Raw genomic sequence first — 17,437 nt, 5'->3', positions numbered from 1 at the left:
GCGCGTTCGAGGTGAAGGAAGCCGCACAGACCATCACGGAAAAGGTGGATATCTCAGAGTTAGTGTACCGAATAAATCAGCCAGTGGGGCAGAGAATCGCATTTAGGCGCCTCTGACGTCGCTACCACAGTTTAAAAATTAACGTTGTTCCCAACCTTGTTTTCGAACCCCTGTGCGACCCTCCTGCAGCTTTACCAAACGATACGTTAATGACAAGCTTGCCCGCAGTTCAGGTCGTCCACGTTGTATTCCGTAACTCATGTTCCATCACGCACCTCTGGAGGACTGCGACCGCGGCGTTTCAAATGCGGACGCCACTTTGCTCAATTTTAAAGGGTCATGGCGTATAAGAAAGCCTGGTCCGGTGGTTTCTTTCCCCTTAGAGCTCGTCGCCGCGCCATGACCGCTGTCGATCGTCGCCTCGGCCGAGTCCTCCTTGCCGCCGCCGTCTTCCTGCTTTCTCTCCGCCTTCTTCTGCCTGCTGGACCACGGCATCTGAAGACCAGTCATCCCCAGATCAATTTCAGGCCGAGCAGTTTTGACTGGACGTCGGTGGCCCAGAGATACCCCGTGTCGTCGATCCGACCTCTACCCACCGGCCGTCCAAAACAGTTTCCCCCAGTCCAACATGCCTTTCGAGGCTACGTGCACGATGCAACCACGAAACGCCGACAGGAGGCCGTCCGGGCTGCCTTCGTCCGGAGCTGGGATAGCTACAAGACGTACGCCTGGCTGCAGGACGAGTTGGCCCCCGTGAGCGGCGGGGGAAAGACTACGTTCGGCGGCTGGGCAGCAACCCTGGTGGACTCGCTCGACACGCTTTGGATCATGGGACTCGAAGACGAATTCTACGTCGCTGCTGCCGCTGCAGCCCAGCTGGACTGGGCCAACACGACTGAAACGGCCGTCAATGTCTTCGAGACGACAATCCGCCATCTCGGTGGCCTGCTGGGTGCTTACGAGCTGAGTGGTGTGCCGGCCTTGCTCAAAAAAGCCACAGAGTTGGGCGACATGCTCTACATGGCTTTCGACACTCCGAACCGCATTCCAGGCTTTTGGCTCAACTTCCAGAACGCGAAGCAAGGACTGCAAACGGCCGGCACGAACGACCCGTCCGCGAGCCCCTGCTCGCTTTCGCTCGAGTTCACGCGGCTCTCGCTCCTGACGGGCGATGCCAAGTTTTACGACGCCGTTGCCCGGATTTCCGACTTTCTTGAGCGGACACAGAGCCAGTCCAAGCTCCCTGGCATGTGGCCGAAACTGATCAACTTCCATGACGAGACTGTCGATGATGACAATGGGTTCACTCTGGGCGCTCTGGCAGACTCGCTATACGAGTATCTTCCCAAGATGGCGGCCTTGCTCGGTGGCCGGGTGCCCAGCTACGAGAAGATGTACCGCGCTGCGATGCGCGTTGCCAAGGAGCACCTCTTGTTCCGGCCTATGGTCGCCGAGCACGACGAGGAGGGTAGAAACATCCTCTTCGCGGGCGATGCGTATGTCCATCCCGACCACATTGACCATGTGCCCGAGGGCCAGCACCTCTCGTGCTTTACTGGAGGCATGTTTGCCCTCGGCGGAAAGTTATTCAACGTTCCCGACCACGTCGCCATCGGCGAACGGCTCGCCCGCGGCTGTGCGTGGGCATACGACGCGTTCCCGACGGGCCTGATGCCCGAGATCTTCAACATCGTCCCGTGTTCTTCCATCGACGGTCCATGTCCCTGGGACGAGGAGCGGTGGCAGAAGGAAGGCGACCAGAAGCTCAAGAAGGGTTTCAAAAATGCCAGGGATCCACGTTACATTCTCCGGCCAGAGGCTATCGAAAGCGTCTTCCTCCTGTACAGGATGACGGGTAAGGAAGACCTCAGGGATCTGGCATGGCGCATGTTTGAGGCTGTCATGGGCGCAACGAAGACGGCCCTTGCCAATTCGGCAATTGCCGATGTGACGGTCGAGGGTGAGACTACCAAGACCGACTCAATGGAGGTAAGGCGTCAATCAGATGGGGCCCTCTTTGAACAAACATTGTCTGACCGGTCTGCAGAGCTTCTTTTTAGCGGAAACACTCAAGTACTTCTACTTGATTTTCTCGCCGCCCGACCTCATCAACCTTGATGAGTTCGTCCTCAACACCGAAGCGCATCCGCTCAGGCGAGCCAAATAGATGGCGTAAATACGACGGGCTAGAAAGTATGCTGGAACGTGGCGGTAGCCACAGCCAATGGTAACTAGACACGAGCTCGCGGAAGGGGAACTTGCAATTCTTGGAGCAGTGGGAAAACCGGCCACTTGAAGGACACGGAAGCCGCTCCGCTCACCCAGCGAGTACGGACGAGAGGTTGATCCTGAGCGTCAGCCGAGCGCCATCGGTTAGAGCTTACGACCTTTTTTCAGGCGCTCCTCGTTGGCTCCCTCAGGTGGTCCAGTATAGTCTGCAATCTGGACTTCGATGCGGGGCGGGAAGGGCATCCAGTCGGTCGGCTCCATTGGCCCGGCCTCAGAAGGTCGGCACGGATAATTGAGACCTACGGGGCATGTCAGCTCGGCTGTTGCCTGCCCAGGGCGTGGTGCCAGTTCGCATCCGTTGGACCTAATGCTGTGAGCGGTGAATCCCGCTGCCCGAGCTGGTGATTGCTGTCAAGCCTGGTGCATAGAGCACATCATTGTCTGCAGGGACAAGTCTCAGAGAAAGGTAACAATCACGAGATGCCGGAATACGTACCAGGATAAAGTTCGCAAGGTACAGGGCCAAGAGAGATGAATTACAATCGCGAGGCATAGATCCTCGGCTCATCGAACAGCACCCGAGGGTTCTGTCCTCAAAAAATTATCACGCCTAACTACGACTAACTAGTACGAGTAGATACGATCTTCGAAAACATCTATGTCACCTCCTCGCTTGAAGTGACGGAAATGGAATCATGAACATACCACAACCAAGACAAACAGTCCTGCTCTCTCTTCGCCACTGAACACCATCTCCGCCTTCACATCCAGGACAAGATCCAGAAAACCGACTTCAGAAGAAGGAAGAACATAATCTCAACTTTCCCCCCTGGCTTTCTCGCGCAAAGAACCAGAAACCAGAAACAGGCGAGAAAACCTCCCCCACAGCGGTCTCGCCGATCTAAAGAAGAGCAGCCGCAACAGCGATGGCCGCCAGCGCGCCGCCCGCGCGATGGGCGTTGTGGGCGGCGCCGGCGGTGACAGCGACCTGGCCCGTCGACGTCTTGGACGGCGGGGTGATGGTGCCCACCGACTGGGTCAGAGTCGGCTGGCTCGTGATGACGGGGGCCGGCGGAGGAGGGGGAGCCACGGTGGGAGAGCTGACGGGCGGAGGCGGCGGCGGAGGAGGTGGAGCAGGGGAAGCAGAATGGGGGTGCGTATATGTCGTCGCCGGCGGCGGCGGCGGAGGCGGAGGAGGCGGAGGCGGGGCCACCGAGGTGGGCGGGGGCGGCGGAGCGGCCGTGGTCTCGGTCACGGGGCAGACGGTGGTGCTGACCGGGATGGTGACGGTGGTGAGGACGGTGCTGTGAGCCGGGCAGTGGGTCACGACCGGGGCGCAGCTGACGATGGTGCTGATGCTGGTCGTCCAGACGGTGCTGGTCGTCCACTTGTGCGGCGGCGGGCCTGGGTGAGGCTTCCAGGTGGGATACGGCAGGCTGATGGTGGGACTGCCCAGGGTCAAGGTCAGTCCGGCCTGTCCGCCGCCCTCGATCCAGTGGGCGGCGACTTGGGCAGCAAAGGCCCCGAGGGCAGCAGCGGCAGTCTTCATGGTGGGTGTGTTTGCTTGGCAAGGAAGAAAGCGAGCGACAGAAACGAGTGAATGGCACCTGGGGAGCACTGGAGCGGGAAGGGGGCAATGGAGGCAGGGTAGGGGAGACGGCCGCCCTTTTATAGCCAGATTGTTTCCCTGTTCCTGATCGTGCCCGGGCTCCCGTTGGGGAAGAGAGACCTGGGGAGGGGGGAGGGGAGGGTGGGAGGAGTAGGGAAGTACCACACAACGGTTGGGACGTCGGGCACCACCTTCTTGCAGCCACGGGAACATACCGTTCCTGTGGTGGTATCCTGCGCAAGCGTTATTATTCTACTTTGAGAAGAGGCGAGTGTACACCACACACAGTACGCCACAACAGAGGTGAGTGGGTGACCTGACCGGCTAAAGAGACTGGACGGGTTGGTTGATTGCTACCATCAAGACCGATATTGAACTGCACGCGGCCAACCAACCCTGTGGCGGCCTGGGGTCCGGGATTGTGTGGAAAGCCATGCATGACGGCAAGACATGCAGCCTTGAGGCACACACAGCCCCAAGGCGCTTCTCCGGCGAGACTGCCCGTGCCCTTGCTTGGCGCAACAGTGTGCACTCTAAACAAGATTTCCAGTCGTGTCTTCACCTGCTCCCTGCAGCAGCCAACATGGCAGCAGCAGTCAGTCCGGGAGGGGCCAGGCGATGAGGCGAGTGACATTGGCTGGCTCAGGGCCTCTCAGACCCCGCCATGCAAGGCACGATCTGCCCCTGCGTCAGCCGAGTGACTGGTGGCTGCCCGGGACCCGGCAATGCAACCGATCGGGATGCCTGCCTTGCTGCCCCTTGCAGGTGTATGTGCACACTAGTGTAAGTCGGCGGGTCGCGACACAGCGCGACAGCTTGTGGCTCTCTTTCTGTCCACGGCCCGGGGGAACAACGCTTGCCAGATTTCCCATTGACAGGAACGACTGGACAGAGCCTTAATGGGTGGACGTTAAAGAGGTCCCGCCAAGACTAATTTCGGCCAATTGTCGGCAATGTTTTTACAACGTTTTTACGTAGCCACAATCGCCAAGGCGTTTATACTATCGCCAAGGGTTAGTTCGCCGAGGGCGTCGCCAACCCCCCGCTAGTTAGGGTTTAGGTTATAGTTAGGATGCGGATTAAGGCTAGGATGCGGGTTAACTTCGTTTTCTTTTTTTTCGATTTGGTTGAGGTTTCGCGAAGTTGTTGCTACGAGTCTTTGCGAATCTTTGTTGTCGATGTTGCTCAACTTCGTCGTGGCCCGCTCACCCCTTGGCGATTTGTAAATACTTGTAAACGGTAGGTTCCGAAATTAGTCTTGGCGGGACCTCTTTAACGACGACCCCTTAATGGGCAGCGAGACATCTTGCGCGGAAACGCCCGTCCAAGCGGGTTGATCATAATAACGATCATGCGGCGAAACGGGCCTGGGCCAGCCTGTTTGTTTTTCAAAGACCCGAGAGGCCCGGGGAAAGTTGTGGTGTAATTGTGCCGGACCGTGGGCGCTGGCGCCAATTTCGCGGCTGCTTGCTTGGTAAGTTACCGGAGAGAGACCGCAGCAACCTGGCCCCAGGGTTGACCAACACATCTCAGGGACAGCAGGCAGCTCCAAGACTCCTTTGCACCTTTGCTTTCCTTCTCCCTAGTGTAGTGTAGAGCCGCATCTCTTGTTGTGCAGTTTACTGGCGAGGGGTGGAGCTTTTGGATTCACTGGGCAGCACATTCTGGCCGAGGGTTAGGGTAGCTCCCACGGGCGGACTGGTGCCCTTTAGTGGCGCATTGTGGCGCAATGCGGCGCTGCTTCTGCCGAAGCTGACACCACCACGTTGTTGACAGCACGACGCTGCGACGCTGCGACGCTGAGGGGCTCGCTTCTTCCGACTGCGTATACGTATACGTATACGTATACGCAGTGCGAACCTATTGTCCGTTCTTCCTCGTTTATAGGTTGTTTCCTTCACAACGTCCTCCCTATATTTATTGTGCTGGTCGTAGTAAATACTCGGAGGGCCTCGTTCGACGCATTTCACATTGCTTCACGAAAGTAGTTACTTCTCCTGGCTTGCCCAATTTGCTTGCTTGCTTGCCCGCTTGCTCGCTTGCGACCCGACGAGCGCTCAGCAAAATCCCGACCCTCCGTGCAGAAAGCCCCAGAACATGGCGCCGCCCGTCGATCCCGGAATTCGCAAGAGAGTCTTGCGAGTCATCTTTGTGTCCCTCCTGCTAGATCTTGTATGTAAAATACCATCTCTGCGCTGTACCCCAGCAAAGTCCGGTTGTCTGATGAACTCCGTGCAGATCTCCTTTACCTTCATCTTGCCGCTGTTCCCAAAACTGCTCGAGTTCTACCGCAACGCCGAGGCCCCCGTCGATGCCGCTCAGCCCCAATCCAGGACGCTGCTGTCGGCCGTGCTTGGATATCTCAACGCCTACAAAGCCGCCTTTTCACGTCCCATCGACTCCCGATATGACATTGTTCTGCTGGGCGGAGCTCTGGGGAGTCTTTTCTCGTGAGTTGGCGCAGAACCTTGACTGCCTGGTCCCGGAATTAGCGCTCACTCGGCCATCCGCAGTCTTCTCCAGGCCGTTGCTTCCCCAGTCATCGGCCATCTCTCAGACAAGCACGGCCGGCGCACTGCGTTGCTCGCCAGCATGGCGGGAAACATCCTCTCGGTCCTGCTGTGGGTCATGGCCGTCGACTTCCGGACATTCTTGGCCTCGCGCATTGTCGGTGGTCTCTCGGAGGGCAACGTGCAGCTTGCGACTGCCATTGCGACCGACATATCCGATGTGAACAGCCGAGGCTCGACCATGGCCCTTATCGGCGCCTGCTTCTCCGTCGCCTTTACTTTCGGCCCGGCCCTGGGCGCCTGGTTCAGCTCTATTGCCACGGTAGCCGCCAACCCGTTCGCGACTGCTGCCGGCGTGTCGCTGTTCTTGATCGTCACTGAGACCGTGTATCTCTACTTCGCCCTGCCGGAGACGCTGCCCTCGATGACCAGGGCGAACGGCGCCGCGTCCGCCGGGAACGACGAAGCGAAAGCTGCCCCGTTGAAGGCTCAGAGGACCAACTCGCATTTCCTTCTCAACTTTGTGCACTTGGCCTTCCTCCTCTTCTTCTCCGGCATGGAGTTCTCCCTCCCTTTCATGACGTACGACCTGTTCGGATACAGCTCGGCCAAGAACGGAAGACTTCTTGGATATGTAGGCCTGGTCGCCTCGATCCTGCAGGGCGGCGTGACTCGCAGGCTGCCGCCTCTCCTCTCCGTCAGGATCGGAGTGCTGGCCTGCCTCGCTGCGTTCCTTCTCCTGGCCCGCATCTCCACTGTGTCCGGCCTCTACCTCGCCGCGACATGCCTTGCCACCACTTCTGCCACCGTGGTGACGGGCTTGAATGCGCTCAGCAGCTTCGAGGCCAGCGAGAACGAGAGGGGGGGCAAGCTGGGTGTCCTCAGGAGCTGGGGCCAGCTTGGTCGCGGACTTGGTCCTGTGCTCTTTACGAGTGTCTACTGGTGGGCGGGCCGAGAGACGGCGTACGCCATGGGCGCGCTGGGCATCGCAGGTGTGGCTACGCTTGTCTTGTTTGGGCTCAAGACGCCGCCGGGTTCTGTCAAACACGGGGTCGGTGCGAAGACCTTGAAGGCCGAGAGGAAAGAGCTGTAGGTCGATGTAGCTGTGACCTGGATGTGTCTTATGGATGTAAAATATTATCCAACACTCTGGTAGATAGAGAAGTCCAGTTGAAGGCAGAGCCTGGCTCGGCAAATGCGATGCCGCCGCTTTTGCCATCCCGACGAAACGAGGCGGCAGTTGTAAAACTGACCTCAGAGAGCATTTATTTCTCTCCACGGGTTGTGGTTACATCGTCGACGCCGCCTTCGCCCGCACGTTCTCATCTAGGTATGTCCTGACCGCGTCTCTCGGCCATGGCCGCTCAGCGCTCTGCTCTCTTGTGACTTACATGTCTCGTCATGCAGATTGGGCTGGGCGATCCAGGGCATAACAAGTGTTTATTACATGGTTTGACTCCGGGTATCCTCAACCTTTCATTGAATACTGTGTCTACGCTCAGAGAGCCACATCTTGGAAGGATGACCCATCACCCGGCGATTTTCTTCCTTTCTCGTCCTCACTGGCGGCCTTGTCCTCTGCCGTCTCGCCGTCATCTTCAACCGTTGGCTTCGGCCGCGCGGCCAGCCGCTTTTGATTCCGTTCATCTGCCAACACTTTCTGTTCATCCTGCCCGCTGGGTGGCACCTTCGCCTCCTCGTCCTCTGCGTCATCGCTCGAGTCTGATTCGGCGCCCCCTCCTTCCTCCTTCTTTGGCACGGCTTCGGGAGCGGGCTGAGGCGGCTGGCTGCTCGAGCTAGCCTGGTTCTGAGGCGTGTCCTTTTCTGGCGGCGGCGGCGGCGGCGCGGGCGCAGATGCTGGGGAAGCAGTAGTTGTGCCGGCAGTGCCACCTGTGCCGGGCCTTTCATCGAACATCGGCCCGACCCTGACCGCATCCAAGTAAAATTTCGTCACGCCCAGGATGCGGCCATTCCTCTCGCACGCCTCGACCCACTCGGGCCGGACGACGGGGATATTAAGCTCGTTTGCCTTTTCCCACTGCACGCCACGCCCTTCCGTCGTCACGAAATGCGTCGTATCAATGCGCACGCCGTCGACAATCTTAGCACCGATGCGCTCGACCGCTGCCGTCAAGCCCTCGCGCACAGCCGGGGGCAAGATGCCCGTCGTGATAGTGATGCCGCTCAAGTCCGTCATCTTGTGGGTGCGAACCGTGACGCGCGGGCTCGAATAGGTCCCAGCCGTGGTGCGCAGCACGAGGTGGAACGTGTACTCGGTGTCGACGGCAAGACCACTGATCTTGGTAGTATGCATCGAGAGCGGCTTGGGGATGTTCCCTGCCTTCTGGCCGTTGCGGTACAGCGCGAGGCTGATCAGGTCGGCCGTGGCGAGCTGGATGGGGTCCCACTCGAGCACCACGCTCGTCTGCGTCGCGTTGCGGCATCGGAGGACGGGAGGGGATGGCTCGGCGGCGCCGAAGGACGCGAGGATCCGGTCTTGGAGCTGTCTGAACGAGCGCTCGGCAGCCAACTCGGAGTCCTTGTTGCGCGCGACATTGATGTCGACAATGGAGCCGGAAGTGATGTCGGGAGGGAGGAGAATGGAAGGGAATTCAATCTAAGAGAAGAGGGCATTAGTGCGGCTATCTCCTGCGGGTTGCCGGATGGGTGGACGTGCCAGGCGCTTGTCGGAGGTCAGCAGCACGGTCACGCCGGCGTCGACCTTGCCGACAGTGAGAGAGACGAGCATCGTTCTAGACTCGGCGGGCAGAGTAACGAGATGCAATTGGGAATAGCCTCACGAAGTGTTCGGCGCGGTTGATATGGAGAGAGAAGGCCGTGGTAATGTCTCTGACGCGACCGGGACGACCTGACAGCTCTAGCACATTTCACGACAGGATGTTTTGGTGAAGTTACACGGTTAACAAACAACAGATAAAGACAGTTGCGCCTGGCCCCCAGTTCCAGGTCGGTGCAAGCAGGCCCAGTGTCTTGGCATGAACAGTCACCACTCCAGCTCGGACCCACTTTCCGAAACTCAGTGTGTGGGCTTCTCAACCTGGAAGCAGTGACGCAGGCTCAGGTACCCGCTGCGGGCTAGCTTGGGGAAGGGCGTGGGGGACACCCCGCCATGCATCACCAGGCCTCAGCCATCCTCGGCCCGGGTTCTTCGAGCAGGTCGCCCTTTCGACTCCCGTTCCAGCAGTGTCCTAGGCAGCCAGACAGGCAGAAAGCAGACAATCTTACTGCCATGCTGTCCGATATTCCGTCCGAGACGCCGCCAAACAACCTCGCCGCCCTGGCCGAGGACCACTACTTCTCTGCCAATCCGCCGCCGAAGGACCTCGAGAAGCATGTTGCGCTCGCTCGCGAATTCATCAACTACCACTCAGCCGCGAACAGGCGCTTGGTGTTGATCACGTCAGGGGGAACAACAGTGCCGCTGGGTTCGTTTGTTTCCGCCATTGACACACGCACCCCTGAGGATTTCGGGTGCTGATGCTTAAGAGGGCAGAAAAACAAACGGTGCGCTTCATCGACAACTTCTCGGCCGGCACCCGCGGAGCGGTGGGTACCATTATCAATTATACATTGCTCAGCCCCCCTCCCCCTCCTCTCCCTCAGACCAAGGGAGCATCAACTTGTCTGGGGATCACCTCCAGCAGATGTTTTGTGAGGACTTAGGCCTCGGGATTACTGACCTGACTCGTCCGTCGCAAGACAAGCGCCGAGTATTTCTTGGAAGCTGGATATGCGGTTTTGTTCCTGTATGCTGGATTCTCTGACGCGCCCCTTACCTCGGCCCTTCCCCTTTGGCCTCCCTCTCGGCAGTCCGTGCCTTGAGCAAAACCCGCAAGCTAACGTGCACCGGCAGGCATCGCCAGTTCTCCCTGCTTCCGTTCTCCCGCCACTACAGCCATGCAACCGACTGCTTCCTCGACTTCCTCCGAGAAGGCCCCAATGGCAGCGTCGTGGCTCGGGATGAGGACTCGGCGAAGATGTTGCATGTGTTGCGGAAATACCGCGATGCGCGCGATCGCAACATGCTCCTGCTCCTGCCGTTTGTTAGTATTTCTGACTATCTGCATGAGCTGCGCAGCGTTGCTCAGCTAATGCGGCCGCTCGGCCCTCGTGGTCTCCTGTACCTGGCTGCCGCCGTGAGCGATTTTTTCGTTCCGGTAAGTGACTAGTCCACGTTGTTTTCTGTCGTCTGGGCAATTGCTCACTGCTGATCGGGCTCCGCAGCCGGACCGCATGTCGGAGCACAAGATCCAGAGCACCAATGCTGCTGATGTTTTCAAGAGGACTGGCGATGCCAACTCTCGCCCGGCGGCCGAAGAGGAGGAGACATTTGACAACTTCGACTCATCGCCATCGGTGCCCAGAAGCAAGCGCCTAGTCATTGATCTGGACCCTGTTCCCAAGTTCCTGAAAAACCTGGTCGAAGGCTGGTCCCCGCAGGGTATGATTGTCTCGTTCAAGCTCGAGACGGATCCAACTATCCTTGTGCACAAGGCGAGATACTCGCTGGATCGTTACCAGCATCATCTCGTAATCGGTAACTTATTGTGAGTCCTCACTCCGGTGCGGCGAGAGGAGAGCCCCAACTAACCAAGCCTCAAGATCCACCAGGAAGTGGGAAGTTGTAAGTCCTCTCGTTGTTCTTGGCCTCCCGTTCTCTTTGTTGGCGGCAGCGCTGCACGGCACTGACCATGAGTAGGTGTTCGTTTCTCCGGGAGCCCCTGACCGCTGGATCCGTGTCCCGTTTCGCAAGAGCGGAGTGGCGAGCACTGCTCCGGCCTTGGAGACAGAGAAGGACGAGCCTCTCGATCCCAAGAGCCTGCCTGAAGCCGAACCTGAAGTGGAAATTGAGAGTCTCATCATTCCAGCCGTGCGGGATCTCCATACAAAGTACATCAACTCGTTAGAGGAGAAGGGGCGGGCTTGAAGCAAGGGCCGGCAGCGGATGAAGCCGAGATAGATCTGCAATAGCGACTTGCTACATATTTTTCGAGCGTCATGACCATTGTAGTCAACAACGTGACTCGTCAATCTCTTTCGGTGTCGCCTGTCCGACTCGTTCTCGTTCACCGACAACAGGCTGTTCCAGGATATTGGGCTCAGAAACCGCTCCCTGTTGCGCCCGTGAGTTGGGTTTCATCTTAAGGCACTGACTACGTGGACGATCTCAGTTTGGTCCTTGCAGCTGTGCTTTCCTGTTTCCTCCCATATACCCTGTTCCCAGCTCTGTCCAGCCGCCGGCTGGCAGCATTGCGCCACCACCCACCACCACGACCCCCTCCTCCTTCTCTTCGCACTGCACCCTAACGTAGCCCATGGTATTCGGACGTGACTCCGAGGTATCATAGGAATCACAGCGCGTTTTCCGGAAAAATTGCCGGCTGCGGCCAGGAGGATCCAAGCACAAGGACGATTCTGCAAGAGTCCCGCCAAAACAATCCTTGTAACTGACCTCAGAGCTTGGGGAATGCCCGGCTCCGGAGTCTCCATCTGGACGCCATTACCTGTCAACTCTGGTACGATTGGCGAGGTCAAGGCTGGGTGGGCACCGAAGGCCAGTCTCTCCATCCATACAAGAGATCTGCCATGGCCGACTGTGACTGCTGACTCCGGAGCTAGGAGCATTGCGACCGCTGCTCCGAGATGGAGCCTAGCCAAGTAGGGCTGGAATTGTTCAGCCAGACGGAGCCCGCTGAGCGCAAATGATTTGGGTCGATCCAGCATTAGTGCTTTGCTTCACCGAGAAGGCTTCGAAAAAGTGTGAAGACGCTTAACAATGTTTGACAAGAGCTGGGACAAGTAGTCTTGCAGCTGGCCAAACTCAATCTGCAAGACTTTCTTTGGCTCTGATATGGCAATTCGGATGGTGCCCTGGAGGGCCTTTTCAGAACCGTCCAGACTCCTGCCAGACGCATCATAGCCGGCAGCGTTCAAAGCCCGAAAGAGCGCAGCCTTGACCATCCTCTCGCTCGTAGTTCGCACCACCGGGCGACTGCTGTCCGCTGAAGACGCGTGGACATAGCACCATAGCGGCCTGGACTCTTTCTGTTGCCGGTAGAAATGGAGGAGCTTCTCGGTGAAGGGGTGCTCGAAAGCAGTGAAATATTTGAGGTGGTACGTCGAGAAGGTATGACGGTTGGACAGCGAAACCCGCACAAAGAACTTGTCGGCACCCTGGTGCCGCAGCAGGCGCAATTCAGTCGGGTACCCAATGTTGAATTGGGCGGCGAACTTCTGAATTTTACGGCTCGGGGTCTCGTCGTTTAGTGACTTCGGCGTAATGACAGTCGGCATAGCTGAGTCTGGTTGTGCACGGGGAGTCCGGAGAGGTTGAAGTTTGCGAGCAGCCTCCTGGGCTAGCTGAGGTGCCTTGAGACGTCCTGAAGTGTGCTGGAGCATGATGGATGGCTGTGGGTTGGCGGGTCTCTCGGGAGGAAGGGTTGAGGGCGATGTTGACGCTGTCGCCAAGGACAAAGTATACTATGCAACAGTGCAGTTGAATCTTTGGCTGAGCTTTCATCTGAAATCGGCCGGGAACCAGCCCATGTCCATGAAGCCCAGAACGCGACCCACCCTCGCCACTTTCGCCCCACAACAACCCGCAAGTTCAAAGGCGAAACCAACACAAGCCGCCTTGACGCCCCACGAAAGAGTCATCGATTATAAACCCCCCTGCATCTGCCCCTCCAACGGCGGTCTCCGTTCCCACCACACATCAGCGTCGCTTGGCCACAGACAGCAACGAGCGAAAAATTCCGGCAGGGCAGGCCCTCAACTACGGATAACGCAAAGCGAAAACAAAAAATAAGGAGCCCATCTATTTACCCCGGCAAAAAAATCGCTGAGGTTCCTCGCCAAACATGCCGAAGAACAAGGGAAAGGGTGGCAAGAACCGCCGCAGGGGAAAGAACGAGAACGAGTGCGTCGCCCGCTCTCCATCAACATCGCGGTTGGATCGCGGCCACTGACGCTCGCAATAGCAATGAGAAGCGTGAGCTCACCTTCAAGGAGGAGGGTCAGGAATATGCCCAGGTCCTGAAGATGCTCGGGAACGGCAGACTCGAGGCCATGGTACGCCCAATCGTCTCGCAACACTGTCGACGCCGGAACAGCACCGCTAACTGCGCATACAGTGCTTTGACGGCGTCAAGCGCCTCGGTCTGATCCGCGGAAAGCTCCGGAAAAAGATCTGGATCAACAACGGCGACATCATTCTAGTGTCTCTGCGCGAATATCAGGACAATAAAGGCGACGTTATCCTCAAGTACTCGGCCGATGAGGCACGCTCACTGTAAGCGCCATCCCTGACCCTACTTACCTACTCATAATACAGTCCCACCTGCGTCGAACCATTGTACTTTTTTGCTGACACCCTTCCAGCAAGGCCTACGGCGAGCTGCCCGATACAGCCAAGATCAACGAGACGGACACGTTCGGCCCAGGCGAGGACGGTGACTGTGGCTTCGAATTCGACGAGGACCGCGACAGCGATAGTGACGCTGGCGGTGCCTCGGGCGGGAACAAGGAGATCTCAATCGACGACATCTAAAGCCCCGTGCCGGGCTGAGATTGCCGTCGCACAGCCCGCTTCCGGGGCGAGGACCACCCTTTCTGGCCAGGGCCGTTTTTCTGCTTTTTGCGGAAAAACGCGGCCTGGATGTGGAAAGCAAAAAAACTGTCTTCTCTCTCAAACCGTTGGTCATGCATCCACGTGTGATTAGCGGTTCCCCGACAGTTGGTGGGAATCTTGTCCTGGTTGCGGAGGAGATTGTCTCGGGGAACAGGGAGAAGGACAGGTCATGATGGGAGAGACGTCATCACCGGGTCTATCTCTAGGATTTGCGGAGTGGTAGTCGTTTTTGTTGGGTTAATAAAGCTTGCCGTTTTTCTCTTAGTTCGAGGCACGATTGGTTGCGTGTTGGTAGGGGCTCTCAAATGATGCCAATGTACTGACTTAGTCCAAGCCGTCTCGGATCTTCCTTATGCGCACCTATGCCGTATGTGTCGTGCTGCGATGCTCATTAATCTGTGCGAAACACCAGAGCGCGTTACAATCTTCCGTCTAAAGGCTATTCAGCGTCTTGAAACCATCAGGACATTTTGCCCAATCCCGGATAGGCTATTCAGCGTCTTGAAACCATCAGGACATTTTGCCCAATCCCGGATCTCTAATTAATTATACACAAGAATGATACCGATCCTCTTGTCCTGAAGAAGCACTCCTGGACAAGCGAAACAACGATGCTCGACTACGCCCAACGTTCCCTGACCTGTCCCTCTTGAGTCCACTAAAGCATCTTCGATTTCCTCATTCACCTTGCGCGGTCGACAGCTCTACATCGCAGGGCTGAGATGCTGCCTACATGCCATCGCCAGCGCAAGGGCTAAGATAGTCTTGTTGCCAGGCAGATGAGATCACCAATCGTCGTCGTCATCCTCATCATCTTGCAAGGAATCAGCATCTGGACATCAAATCGTTCTAGACAGAAGAAGAAAGACGGGAGACGCTTACCACTGCGGCTAACTTTCTCCTTCCGCTTCTGCAACGCGGCAGCCAGTGCATCGGCCATGCCGCCGCCGGCACCGCCCGGCGCAATACCTGCGGGCGGCAAGCCACTACCGTGCGGCCCGGTATCGCCACCTCCTCCGCCAACGTTGGCCGCGCTGCGGTCGCGAATCTGGCTGCGGTCGACCTTCTTGAGCGCAGCGATACCTCCCGCGCTCCGGATACTGTCGAGCATGGCGGCGCGACCCGGGTCGGTCGATGGCAGAGCGGGAGCCGGTGCGCTTGACGAGTACCCAGAATCCCGGTTCGGAGGAGGAGGAGGCGGCGGGGGTGGTGGGACGCCAGCTCCAGGCGGAGGCGGGGGAGGAGGCGGTGGGGGGATGCCGCTGATGCCGGGTCCTGGCGGGGGAGGTGGCGGCGGCGGTGGCGGGGCAGCGGCAGACGTCGGCGGGAGAGGGGGCGGGGGAGGCGCATTCGACGAAGGCAGAGGCGGAGGAGGCGGCGGAGCAGGGGGGGCACTTGAAGCAGGCAATGGGGGCGGCGCTGGTGGTGCTGGGACTGGGCTTCTGGCTGGTAGCGACGGAGGCGGACGAGAGCTCGGCGGAGGTAGCGGTGGGGCGCTGGCGGCAGGAGCCTTGGGTGGAAGTGGAGGAGTGGCCGGCGCATGAGCCTGGGTTGGCTCCCGGGACGGCGGCGGAGGAGGGACGGGGCCACGACTAGGCGGGGGCGGAGGCACGCTTCGTTGGCCGGTGAATGGCGGCGGAACACCAAAACGGTGTGCTGGCTCCGCATTCTCGACTGGCGTCTTGGGCGGCCGAGGTGGAGGCGGAGGACCGGGGGCCGGAGGCGAAGGCACGGGGCGAGGCGGTTCTGAGCGCGCATACTTCCCAGCATCCGCCAGAGGCGGAGGTACAGCGAACCTGGGCCGAGCGGGCGGCGGGGAAGGTTCTCGGGGCGCGGCTGGTTCGGGTTGGACGGGAGCCTCGGCCTTGGCTGACCTCCTCGGCGCTGGGGGTGGCGGAGGGGCAGGCCCCCTTTTCGGAGGCGGAGGTGCTGGAGGTGCTGGGGGCGCCGCGATTGTCTCAGAAACCGAACGATGCGCGGCCGCCGGTGGAGGAGGGGGCGGCGCCCTCAGCCCAGCTCCAGACCCATTGGTGGGAGGCGGCGGCGGCGGAGGGGGTTGGGCAACAGAAGATGCTGGCTGGTTGGCCTGCGACGCCTGCTCCTGCTTCAGGAAGTCGACAATGAAATCCTGATTCTCCCGGATAAAGTCGTCCGTCAAGCCCTTGGCCTTCAAGTCCTCCCCGAAATTTTCCCTCCACTGCGGGTCAAAAGCATCCAGCTTTTCAAAGCCGGACGGGGGGGTCGGCGCTGCAAGCTCGTGGTATCCATTGACGCTTCCTGATCGGTGATCTCTCGTCGCGGCGGATACGCGCGGCGACTCGGGCGGGGTAGGGGCTGAGGAGTGTCGATGGCCTCCGAAAAGACCACCAAAAAGGCCGTGATGATGCTTGTGGTGGCTCGGGGGCGCCGCTCCTCCAAACTTGGTCCTTTGCGTTGCCTTGCTTGCATTCTTCTCCCTGTCGTTCATCTTCTTCAGGAACTGCTTCGCCTCCTTCTCGTCTACGAAGGACAATCCGGCGAGACACTCCTCCAGCTCGAAGGTGTGGAAGAAGACGCGGTCTTGGTTGTAGTTCCAGTTCTCAAAGATCTCCTGGTCCCAGATGACCCCTCGGTTTCCAGGCTGTATGCGTCAACGAGCTGCGCTCAATGTACCGTGGTTCGAGCTCCGGGGACCTACCGAAATGTCCACCATTTTGATCCAGTAAGTGTTGCCGACAAGGTCATTCGCCAGCACGACGGCGCCTTGCAAGCCCGTGTATGTCCATCGTGATCGGTTGGGATAAGCTATATAGAGCCTAGCCACGGCGACAGCATGGATCTTGTTGGTCTGCTTGGGGACGAAGCGCTTGACAGTTTCGCGGTCGTCGTCATTGAGGATCGACGGCATGGCGGAGTTGGGCGGCACTGTCCGGGCAGTGGATGTGCTACTGCCTGCGGTGAAAGCTGCAAGGAGGGCAGCGAGTGTTGATCGCGAACGCGGAGGGGAGTCGGCAGGACGGCGAAGTTAAGGTTCTACTCTGGACCTCGCAGGGCGGACGTCCTCACGTGGTGTGCGTTGGGGAGTGATTGAAGACCGAAGCGCTCGTTTAATTCTAGCCAAGCAGATATGCAGGCAGCCCGGACTTGGCGCTCTCGCTTCGTTCCACCGATCAATGCGGGGAGGTAAGACTAGGTCGGCTTGTAGCCGCACAAACCGCAGCGAGCGTTACTGTGGTATGACAATGCTGGTCGAGGAATTCGTAGATTTGCCGTCGAGAGCTTCTTTGATTCAGCTGCTTGCATCACCGAGGGCCGCACCCAGTTCAAGTTCAGGGAACTTTGTTCGTGGCAAGGCGGGCAGCCTCTCGAGCACAGCCACAGGTGCCCAAGGTGGGGCAATAGTTGGACCCGCTGACAATGGAAGCAGCGTAAGGTACGGAATACTGAGCCCCCTTGGCC

General features: G+C 58.7%; 8 protein-coding genes across 8 annotated transcripts; 4 read left to right on the top strand and 4 right to left on the bottom strand.

The window, feature by feature from the left end:
* The first annotated feature begins 104 nt into the window (after positions 1-104).
* On the top strand, positions 105-2,380 carry THITE_2111726 (glycoside hydrolase family 47 protein). The gene is made up of 2 exons (XM_003651385.1): positions 105-1,989; positions 2,048-2,380. Exons 1-2 carry the CDS (start codon positions 400-402, stop codon positions 2,165-2,167), a joined length of 1,710 nt encoding a protein of 569 aa, XP_003651433.1. The 5' UTR covers positions 105-399; the 3' UTR covers positions 2,168-2,380.
* A 584-nt stretch (positions 2,381-2,964) lies between these two features.
* On the bottom strand, positions 2,965-4,513 carry THITE_2111723 (uncharacterized protein). The gene is made up of 2 exons (XM_003651384.1): positions 4,203-4,513; positions 2,965-4,141 (listed from the first exon to the last, which is right to left on the bottom strand). Exon 2 carries the CDS (start codon positions 3,776-3,778, stop codon positions 3,131-3,133), a length of 648 nt encoding a protein of 215 aa, XP_003651432.1. The 5' UTR covers positions 3,779-4,141; positions 4,203-4,513; the 3' UTR covers positions 2,965-3,130.
* Positions 4,514-5,728: 1,215 nt separating this feature from the next.
* On the top strand, positions 5,729-7,441 carry THITE_2149730 (uncharacterized protein; the record flags this gene model as incomplete). The annotated part of the gene is made up of 3 exons (XM_003651383.1): positions 5,729-6,010; positions 6,077-6,288; positions 6,331-7,441. The coding sequence occupies exons 1-3, from the start codon at positions 5,936-5,938 to the stop codon at positions 7,439-7,441; spliced, it is 1,398 nt and encodes a 465-aa protein (XP_003651431.1). The 5' UTR covers positions 5,729-5,935.
* Positions 7,442-7,644: 203 nt separating this feature from the next.
* THITE_2111719 (uncharacterized protein) lies at positions 7,645-9,070 on the bottom strand. The gene has a single exon (XM_003651382.1). The coding sequence runs from the start codon at positions 8,660-8,662 to the stop codon at positions 7,847-7,849; it is 816 nt and encodes a 271-aa protein (XP_003651430.1). The 5' UTR covers positions 8,663-9,070; the 3' UTR covers positions 7,645-7,846.
* Positions 9,071-11,566, top strand: THITE_2111714 (uncharacterized protein). Its single transcript, XM_003651381.1, has 7 exons — positions 9,071-9,794; positions 9,863-9,915; positions 10,069-10,115; positions 10,223-10,526; positions 10,594-10,916; positions 10,972-10,993; positions 11,069-11,566. Exons 1-7 carry the CDS (start codon positions 9,479-9,481, stop codon positions 11,294-11,296), a joined length of 1,293 nt encoding a protein of 430 aa, XP_003651429.1. The 5' UTR covers positions 9,071-9,478; the 3' UTR covers positions 11,297-11,566.
* Positions 11,567-11,685: 119 nt separating this feature from the next.
* Positions 11,686-12,902, bottom strand: THITE_2111712 (uncharacterized protein). Its single transcript, XM_003651380.1, has one exon. It carries the CDS (start codon positions 12,766-12,768, stop codon positions 12,106-12,108), a length of 663 nt encoding a protein of 220 aa, XP_003651428.1. The 5' UTR covers positions 12,769-12,902; the 3' UTR covers positions 11,686-12,105.
* Positions 12,903-13,086: 184 nt separating this feature from the next.
* On the top strand, positions 13,087-14,330 carry THITE_2094798 (uncharacterized protein). Its single transcript, XM_003651379.1, has 4 exons — positions 13,087-13,288; positions 13,350-13,440; positions 13,503-13,660; positions 13,750-14,330. Exons 1-4 carry the CDS (start codon positions 13,230-13,232, stop codon positions 13,916-13,918), a joined length of 477 nt encoding a protein of 158 aa, XP_003651427.1. The 5' UTR covers positions 13,087-13,229; the 3' UTR covers positions 13,919-14,330.
* A 334-nt stretch (positions 14,331-14,664) lies between these two features.
* THITE_2111709 (uncharacterized protein) lies at positions 14,665-17,018 on the bottom strand. Its single transcript, XM_003651378.1, has 3 exons — positions 16,677-17,018; positions 14,882-16,619; positions 14,665-14,813 (listed from the first exon to the last, which is right to left on the bottom strand). The coding sequence occupies exons 1-3, from the start codon at positions 16,884-16,886 to the stop codon at positions 14,785-14,787; spliced, it is 1,977 nt and encodes a 658-aa protein (XP_003651426.1). The 5' UTR covers positions 16,887-17,018; the 3' UTR covers positions 14,665-14,784.
* Between the last annotated feature and the right edge of the window lie 419 nt (positions 17,019-17,437).

Source organism: Thermothielavioides terrestris, chromosome 2 (assembly GCF_000226115.1).
Source record: "Thermothielavioides terrestris NRRL 8126 chromosome 2, complete sequence".
NCBI lineage: Eukaryota > Fungi > Ascomycota > Sordariomycetes > Sordariales > Chaetomiaceae > Thermothielavioides > Thermothielavioides terrestris.
This window is presented reverse-complemented; position numbering and strand designations above follow the sequence as displayed.

Excerpts from the sequence above, each read along its gene's own strand:
- THITE_2111719 (XM_003651382.1), bottom strand. The coding sequence starts at position 8,662 with ATGCATACTACCAAGATCAGTGGTCTTGCCGTCGACACCGAGTACACG.
- THITE_2111714 (XM_003651381.1), top strand. The coding sequence starts at position 9,479 with ATGCATCACCAGGCCTCAGCCATCCTCGGCCCGGGTTCTTCGAGCAGG. Across the intron at positions 10,527-10,593 it reads TGAGCGATTTTTTCGTTCCG|CCGGACCGCATGTCGGAGCA; the intron begins GTAAGTGACTAG and ends CGGGCTCCGCAG. Across the intron at positions 10,917-10,971 it reads CTCGTAATCGGTAACTTATT|ATCCACCAGGAAGTGGGAAG; the intron begins GTGAGTCCTCAC and ends CCAAGCCTCAAG.
- THITE_2094798 (XM_003651379.1), top strand. The coding sequence starts at position 13,230 with ATGCCGAAGAACAAGGGAAAGGGTGGCAAGAACCGCCGCAGGGGAAAG. Across the intron at positions 13,441-13,502 it reads ACGGCAGACTCGAGGCCATG|TGCTTTGACGGCGTCAAGCG; the intron begins GTACGCCCAATC and ends CTGCGCATACAG. Across the intron at positions 13,661-13,749 it reads GCCGATGAGGCACGCTCACT|CAAGGCCTACGGCGAGCTGC; the intron begins GTAAGCGCCATC and ends ACACCCTTCCAG.
- THITE_2111712 (XM_003651380.1), bottom strand. The coding sequence starts at position 12,768 with ATGCTCCAGCACACTTCAGGACGTCTCAAGGCACCTCAGCTAGCCCAG.
- THITE_2111723 (XM_003651384.1), bottom strand. The coding sequence starts at position 3,778 with ATGAAGACTGCCGCTGCTGCCCTCGGGGCCTTTGCTGCCCAAGTCGCC.
- THITE_2111726 (XM_003651385.1), top strand. The coding sequence starts at position 400 with ATGACCGCTGTCGATCGTCGCCTCGGCCGAGTCCTCCTTGCCGCCGCC. Across the intron at positions 1,990-2,047 it reads CCAAGACCGACTCAATGGAG|AGCTTCTTTTTAGCGGAAAC; the intron begins GTAAGGCGTCAA and ends ACCGGTCTGCAG.
- THITE_2111709 (XM_003651378.1), bottom strand. The coding sequence starts at position 16,886 with ATGCCGTCGATCCTCAATGACGACGACCGCGAAACTGTCAAGCGCTTC. Across the intron at positions 16,620-16,676 it reads TCAAAATGGTGGACATTTCG|CCTGGAAACCGAGGGGTCAT; the intron begins GTAGGTCCCCGG and ends TGACGCATACAG. Across the intron at positions 14,814-14,881 it reads GGAGAAAGTTAGCCGCAGTG|ATGATGAGGATGACGACGAC; the intron begins GTAAGCGTCTCC and ends ATTCCTTGCAAG.